This window comes from Cricetulus griseus, chromosome 6, assembly GCF_003668045.3.
Source record: "Cricetulus griseus strain 17A/GY chromosome 6, alternate assembly CriGri-PICRH-1.0, whole genome shotgun sequence".
Taxonomy (NCBI): Eukaryota; Metazoa; Chordata; class Mammalia; order Rodentia; family Cricetidae; genus Cricetulus; species Cricetulus griseus.
The window spans coordinates 66,601,141-66,609,779 of NC_048599.1; the positions used below are offsets into that span (position 1 = coordinate 66,601,141).

Below are 8,639 nucleotides of genomic sequence, written 5' to 3' on the forward strand. Positions count from 1 at the left end.
ACATAATACCATCAATTGTTCTAAAAATTAGTGAAATGGTATTTTGAATTAGCCTTATTAATTTGGAAATCATATATAAAACTCTAAGTTATGATCAAATAGAATAAACAGAGGCAACACGAAAACCTTTGTCAAATACTAAGTTAGGTAAAAATGGAATGTTGAAGTCAACATAAGGTTTGCTAAATAATTTTATAACTTCTCTTGTTATCCCAATCTCATGGCTATGAAAGATCTAAGACTTTACTGAAAAGTTTAAATTCCATTGTCTCAAACGTCTCATTGCAGTTTTCATCTCTGTGTTCCTCAATGTATATATAATGGGGTTCAAGAGAGGAGTGACCACAGAATAAAACACAGCAAGGAATTTATCTAATGACTTGGTGGGAAATGGCCAGGCATAAATGAAGATACAGGGTCCAAAAAACAAAAGAACTACTGTGATGTGAGCAGTCAGTGTGGACAGAGCCTTATATGATCTATCAGAAGGACGGCGCTGGATGGTCATTAGAATGACAGTGTAGGAAATGATTAGGAGAACAAAAGAACACACAGTGAGTATGCCACTGTTGGCAACGACCATGATGTCTAACCTATATGTGTCTGTACAGGCAAGTTTGATTACTCTAGGAAGGTCACAATAAAAACTGTCAACCTTATTGGGACCACAAAAGGGTAAGTTCACTGCAAAGGCCAATTGGCTCACTGAGTGTAGGAAGCCGACTCCCCATGCAGCAACCACAATGCCAATACATACATTGCCACGCATAATTGTAGAGTAGCGTAGAGGCTTACAAATTGCTATGTATCTGTCAAAGCCCATGGCTATGAGGGTCACCAGCTCACTACCACCAAAGAAGTGAAGGAGAAAAATCTGTGCAAGGCAACCCTTAACAGAGATGACTTTGTGTTTGTTGAAGAAGTCAGCAATCATCTTGGGAGCTGTGACAGAGGACAGAGACAGATCTATGAAGGAGAGGTTGGCCAACAGGAAGTACATAGGAGAGTGGAGGTGGGAATCAGCAGTCACGGTTATGACAATAAGAAGGTTGCCAAACACAATTCCTACATAGAAAACAAAAAACAATGCAAACAGAAATATCTGAAGTTCTTGAGAATCGGACAATCCAATAAAGATGAATTCTGTCACCACAGAGTGATTTGCTTGCTTTGTTGATTCATTCCAGAAGATAGTGTCTGCACTTGCCTTGGACAAGACAATGAACATAAGTCAGAGTAGTTATATGAAAATTCTATCCATGTAATGTAATGGCTCATTCATTAGAGACTTGTTATGTTCTATTGCACAAAAGCACCTAAACTAAAAAAATCTTAATTCATAATTTATACTAAACGGAATCCTTGGCTGTTTTATTCTTCAGGTCACCAAGACTCCCAGGTCTCCATAGCTCTAGCCTCCATTCTCACATCCTGCTACTCTCTGTGCTGCTGTGTCTGTCTGTACTCTCATCCTAGACTTACTTCCTTTTCCTCTGAAAGTCAACACACCGTGGTACATAGAACATTCCTTCCATTTTATATGTTAAATTGCTTAGGACAAAAAAGAAATTTACCAGAATGAAGCAGAACATGAAAAGTAGAAAGGACAAAAATAAGTAATATATGATTTAAAAAGATTATGTGATACAGCAGACTTGTATAACATAAAAGACAGATGGTTTCGATGAGTTATGTCTTATGGGAGATATGGGGATAAGGAGTTATATGTCTTCAACTTCATGGGGGAATTCTGATATTTCTTATTTGCTTGGAGATTTATTTCACACAACCAATTGTGCTTAGAAATTATGTTTATCTCTGTATTGTACAGGACTTTTAAAAAAAAAAACCCTGAACAGTTATAAATCAAATTACTGTTTACAAAGTCCTATGAAACTTAGTGACTCTACTTTCCCCAAACATATGGACAGGTCTAATCATAAAATAATTCATGAAACTTCTTTCTGTTCATATCTTCTCTATCCAGTAAAACAAAATCTTTCCAACACTAACAATACTCAAAACTGGTTTCCTTTTCTGAGATAAAGCATGATGTAACTAGATCATGAAAGCCTTTCTTAAGAATAATTCTATTCAAATTTAAGTTATTTTGAGTGCTTATTTTTCAAAATGTTGAAACATGTGGTTTCACTGATAGTGAAGGAAAAATTCTAGGTCATGCCTTCATGAAAAATATTCTATGTATGAAGATGGCTCAAGGGTTCTCATGTGCAGAAATCCAAAATCTACCATAGTAGAAAATAAGAATTTAAGAATGGCGTTTTTCAGCAAAAAGAAATTTTAAACTCACTTTTGATCAAATCTTCAAAATTTATATTGCTAAGAGCAGAATGATTAAATGGAATCTTTATCTAGGTCCTTGTACCAGTTCACTTGGGACTCTTAAAAAAACTGAAGAAGTTTGAGAAGAATGTAATAATTTTATTATTAAATTTGCATTTACTGAAGGGATACTGCTGCATGTTACACAATGCTTATAAGAACCAAGGGCTATGTGTGAATAAAGAAAAGATATTTTCATCACATTCACTTTGAATTTAATCATTAAAATGTGGTTTTCACAAACACCTTTACTTTGACTTTTTTCTTTTAAAGAAAACATTTTTGTACTCATAAGGATGGGAATCAGGGATTTAGGTTTAAGCACAGATTCCATGATCCTATATGCATTTAGAAAAATTTCTGGGCTTTCATTTATCTGTTTTCAACATCAATAATACTTAGAATTTGTACAGTTCTAGCAATATATTTTGCAAATACTATGTGAAAGAAATGTCCAAAGCTAAGTTTCACTGTGATTACATAAAAATACAACAATAATAAAAACAAACCCAACCAACCCCCCCCCCACACACACACAGAGAAAAGAAAATGCTAGACTTTGAGGGACAGAAGAATTGTATAAAACCACTAAATAAATAGTGCAAAGAATATATTTAAGTAAAATTAGTTGTAGGAGGAAATAATTATTGTTATTAGAGCACTTCTAACAAGGTTATTCTTGTAATATTAACTCATGTGAATTATTATAATTATTTAAGGAAACACTTTAGGATTTTTCACTGGTTTCTGAATATAAAAGCATAATCAAATTCTGAATAATGAATTTCAACTGAGAGAAGCATGCAAACACCAATAGAAATCTCACCTGTAGTTGCTTGTTGATAAAATTCAATTTTGTCATTTCACTCACCTTTTTCATAACTATAAGAAACAACAGTAATTTTAAGAGAAAGAATAGTAGAGAGACTGTCTCATTCATTGTTTTGAAGTATTAGCATTTCTGGGAGATTGGATTTTATATGAATTGACGTGTTTAGCAAACTGATTGGCTAACGATCAGCATTATTTAGTAACCAGAAGTCCTTGGAGGATCCAGAAACAGCTTGAGGGATGACTGGAGAGAGTGACTCTTATAGTGTCACAGTTTCCCTGGGCCACTGAAGGAAGTGTGGTCTATTCCTGAGTTAAGTGACATTGATATGCCACAATTACTTAGATTATTAGATAATATTGCCAACTCACTCAATCTAAGTGTGATTGCCAAAAAGCAAAGTTAATAATGTAACAGTCAGAAACTAAAATATAGATGTATTAATCAGGCCATGAATGATATTTTTTAGATTTTATAAGAGAATAGCTTAAGGCATTGATGTCCAGTATGTGGAGGACACATAAGAAATTCCCTTACTAATATTAAAGTCTCAGTGGTTATCAATTTCTTTTATTTTGTGGCATAAATTATCATAAATACATTAAAATGAGCTGAGATAAAAACTAGAGAAATGATTACCAGACTACAATCCACATCTCCAGTGAAGCTAGGAAACAAGGAGGAGCCTAAGAGAGACATACATGGTCCCCTGGAGAAGAGGAAAGGAACAAGATCTCCTGAGCAAATTGGGAGGACAGAGGGAGGTGAGAGATAGTTAGGAGATAGTGAAGGGGAGAAGAGGAGGGGTGAGGAGGACATGAGGGAACAGGAAGATTGAGTCGGGGGAAGAATAGAGGAGAGTAAGAGAGCCATTATAGGTTTAAAGAGAAATCTGACACTAGGGAAATGTCCAGAGATCTACAAGGATGACCACAGCTAAGAATCTAAGCAATAGTAGAGAGGTAACATAAAATGCCCTTCCCGTTTAATGAGATTAATGACTAACTTATATGCCATCCTAGAGCCTTCATCCAGTAACTGATGGAAGCAGAAGCAGACACCCACAGCTAAGCACTGAGGTGATCTCCTGGAATCCAGTTGTAGAGCGGGAGGAGTGATGAACAAAGGAGTCAAGGCCAGGCTGGTGAAACCCACAGAAACAGCTGACCTGAAAAAGGGGGAGCTCATGGACACCATACTGACAGCTGGGAAACCAGCATAGGTTCGACCCAGACCCCCTGAATGTGGTGTTAGTTAGGAGGCCTGGGCAATCTATGCGGCCTCAAGTAGTGTATCAGTATTGATTCCTAGTGTATGAATGGAATTTGGGAGCTCATTCCCCATAGAAGGATACTCTCTCAGCCTAGACAAATGGTGGAGGGCCTAGGACCTGCCCCAAATGATGTGACAGACTTTGATGATCCCCCATGGAAGGCCTCACCCTCCCTGGGAAGAAGAAGGGGGATGGGATGGGGGGTTGGTGGGAGGCATAGGAGGAGGGAGGGAAATGGGATTGATATGTAAAATAAGATTGTTTCTAATTTAAATTAAAAAATATTAAAAAACAAAAAAACTAAGGATTCTAAATTCTATCTAATTTCAGAAAATAATAAGACTTCTGAAATACTTTAAATTATACTGGTCTTTTGTGTAAATTTTTTGACGAATACTAACAGGGCAACAATATTGTGCTATTATAAAAGAGGGATATACAAAAGTATTTCATGTTGAAAAATACTCTAGTCTATGTATAAAATGACAATATACATTGTGCTTTGCAACCCATGTGGAAAGAACACAGACAAATTTTAATAGTGTTGCTTTCCCTACTTTTCTATCTTAAAGTACACAAGAATATTTTCTCTTCCATTTACATTTTTATTGATTTATACAAAACAATATTTTATTCATTTGATTCACACAGTTTCCATAAGAGATGTCTATTAATATTCAGTGTTGTTTGAACTGCAAATAGATGCTGATAAAGTTACATGTACATACATTTTTTGTGTATTTTAATTTTTATTCTATTTTTTCTCCATTTTTAAAATTTAAATTAGGAACAAGATTGTTTTACATGCCAGTCCCAGTTCCCTGTTCCTCCCCTCCTCCCCTGACCAAAACTAACACCCTACATATCCCATATCATTTCTGCTCCCCAGGGAGAGTGAGGTCTTTCATAGGGGGCTTTCAGAGTCTTTCATATCCTTTGGGCTAGGGCCTCGGCCCTTCCCCATGTGTCTAGGCTGAGGGTATTTCCCTCTATGTGAAATGGGCTCCCAAAGCCCATCCTATGCTAGGTATAAGTACTGATCTACTACAAGAGGCCCCATAGATTTCCAAGGTCTCCTCACTGTCACCCACATTCATGGGGTCTGGATCAGTTCCATCCTGATTTCCCAGTGATCAGTCTGGGGGCCAAGAGCTCCCTCTTGTTAAGGCCAGCTGTTTCTGTGGGTTTCACCAGCCTGGTCTTGTCCATTTGCTCATCACTCCTCCTTCTCTGCAACTGGACTCCAGTTCAGTTCGGTGTTTAACTGTGGGTGTCTGCTTCTACTTCCATCAGCTGTTGGATGGCATATAAGTTAGTCATGAATCTCATTATCAGGGGAGGGCATTTAAGGTAGCCTCTCCTCTGTTGCTTATATTGTTACTGGGTGTCATCCTTGTAGATCTCTGGGCATTTCCCTAATGCCTGATTTCTCTTTAAAACTATACTGGCTCCCTCTCTGATGGTATCTCTTATTTTGTTCTCCTCTATTTTTCCCTCTACACAAACTTCCTGCTTCCTTTTGTCCTCCTCACTCCCCCTTTTCTCCCCTTCTCATTTTTTTTAACTTCCTCCTTCTTCTCACATGATCCCAATTTTCTCAGGATATCTTGTCCCTTTCCCCTTAGAGTCCTCCTTGTTGCCTAACTTCTCCAGTGGTGTGGATTGTAGGCTGGTAATCCTTTGCTTTATGTGTAAAATCCATATATGAGTGAGTGCATATGATGTTTGTGTTTTTGTGACTGGGTTACCTCGCTCAGAAAGATTTCTTCTAGTTTCATCCATTTGCCTGGGAATTTCAAGATTCCATTTTTTTTTCTGCTGAGTAGTACTCCATTGTGTAAAAGTACCCCATTTTCTGTATCCATTCTTCAGTTGAGGTGCATCTAGTTTGCATCCAGGTTCTTGCTATTACAAATAGTGCTGCTATGAACAAAGTGAACAGATGCCCTTGTTGTATGAATGTGCTTCTTTACGGTATATGCCTAAGAGTGGAATTGCTAGATTATGTGGTAGACTGATTCCCATTTTCCTGAGGAATCTCCATACTGACTTCCAAAGTGTTTGTACAAGTTTACACTTCCACCAGCAGTAGAGGAATGTTCCCCTTTCTCCTCATCCTATTCAGCATAAATTATCATTGGTGTTTTGGTTTTAGCCATTCTGACAGGAATAAGATGGAATCTAAGAGTTGTTTCAATCTGCATTTCCCTGATGGCTAAGGATGTTGAATACTTTCTTATGTGTCTTTCAGACATTTTAGATTCCTCTATTGAGAATTCTCTATTTAGTTCTATATACCTCACATTTATTTGGATTATTGGGTGTTTTGGATACTAGCTTTCTTTAGTTCTTTTTAAATTTTGGAGATCAGCCCTCTGTCATATATGGAGTTGGTGAATATCTTTTCCCATTTTGTGGGCTGCAATTTTGTTTTGCTGACAGTGTCCTTTGCCTTACAGAAACTTCTCAGTTTCAGGAGGTCCCATTTATTTATTGTCTATTTCAGTGTTTGTGCTACTGGTGTAATGTTCTGGGAGCTGTCTCCTGTACCAATTGGTTCAAGGGTAGATCCCACTTTCTCTTCTAAGAGGTTCAGTGTGTCTGGATTTATGTTGAGGACTTTCATTCCATTTGGACTTAAGTTTTGTGCATAGTGATAGATATGGATCTATCTGCAGTCTTCTACATGCCAGCATCCAGGTATACCAACACCATTTGTTGAAGATATTTTCTTTTCTTTTTACTTTTTTTTTGCAATTTTTAATTTTTTTCCTTTTTTATTCTATTTTTCACATGTCAATCTCTTCTCCCTCTCTCTCTCTTTCCCCTCCCCTCACAACTCCTTCCTACCCCCAACCTACCCCCACCCCATCCAACCTCCACTCCCCAGGCAGGGTAGGGCCCTTGAGTGGGGCTCCCCAAATTCCACCACATCATCCAGGGCCGGGCCTAGGCCCTACCCCATGTGTCCAGGCCAAGAGTGCATCCCTTCACATGGGATGGGCTCTCAAAGTCCCTTCTTACACCAGGGAAAATACTAATCCACTACCAGGGGACCCCTAGAGTGCTGAGGCCTCCTAATTGACATCCATGTTCAGGGGTCTGGATCAGTCCCGTGCTGGCCTCCCAGAGAGCAGTCTGGGGTCCATGTGCTCCCCCTTGTACAGGCCAGCTGTTTCTGTGGGTTTCACCAGCCTGGTACCGACCCCTTTGATCTTCATACCTCCCTTTCTGCAACTAAGTTCCAGAGTTCAGATTAGTGTATATCTGTGGGTGTCTGCCTCTGCTTCCATCAGCCACTGGATGAGGGCTCTAGGAAGGCATAAAAAGTAGTCATCAGTCTCATTATAGGGGAAGGGCATTTAGGTTATCCTCTCCACCATTGCCTAGATGTCAGTTCATGTCATCCTTTGTAGGTTTTTGGAAATCTCCCTAGTGCCAGATCTCTCCAAGTACCTAAAATGACTCCCTCTAATATGGTAGCTCTCATTCTTTTCTTCTCTATTTTGCTCTCCTCTATTATTCCCCCCACTCAATATTTCTGCCCCTCCAATTCCTCCTCTCCTCTCCTTTCTCCTCTCATTCTGGCAGCTCCCTCTCCCCTACCCTCATGCTCCCAATTAGCTCAGGAGTTCCTGCCCCTTCCCATTCCTGGGGTCCATGCATTTTTCCCTTTGAGTTCTTCTTGTTTCTTAGTTTCTTTATTGAAGATGATCATAGGCTGGTAATCCTTTGCTCTATGTATAAAATTCATATATGAGTGAGTACATGCCATGTTTGTTTTTTTTTGTGACTGGGTTACCTCACTCTTGATGGTTTCTTCTTGTTCTGTCCATTTGCCTGCGAATTTTAAGATTCCATTGCTTTTTTCTGCTGATTAGTACTCCATTGTATAAATGTACCACATTTTCTCTATTCATTCTTCAGTGAGGGACATCTAGGTTGCTTCCAGGTTCTGGCTATTACAAACAATGCTGCTATGAACATGGTTGAACACATGTACTGGTTGTACGGACATGCATTATTTGGGTATGTGCCCAAGAGAGGAATTGCTGGATCTTGAGGTAGACTAATTACCATTTTTCTGAGCAAATGCCATACTGATTTACAAAGTGGTCTTACAAGTTTGGACTCCCACCAGCAATGGAGGAGTGTTCCTTTTAATCCACATCCTCTCCAGCATAGATTGTC

The 8,639-nt window shown here is 38.6% G+C and overlaps 1 protein-coding gene across 1 annotated transcript; it reads right to left on the minus strand.

Annotated features, from left to right (window-relative positions):
* Nucleotides 1-235: 235 nt before the first annotated feature.
* On the minus strand, nucleotides 236-1,228 carry LOC100759083 (olfactory receptor 4F4). Its single transcript, XM_027420899.1, has one exon. The coding sequence runs from the start codon at nucleotides 1,226-1,228 to the stop codon at nucleotides 236-238; it is 993 nt and encodes a 330-aa protein (XP_027276700.1).
* Between the last annotated feature and the right edge of the window lie 7,411 nt (nucleotides 1,229-8,639).

What these genes read in the sequence shown, in the direction of transcription:
- LOC100759083 (XM_027420899.1), bottom strand. Translation starts at nt 1,228, where the DNA reads ATGTTCATTGTCTTGTCCAAGGCAAGTGCAGACACTATCTTCTGGAAT.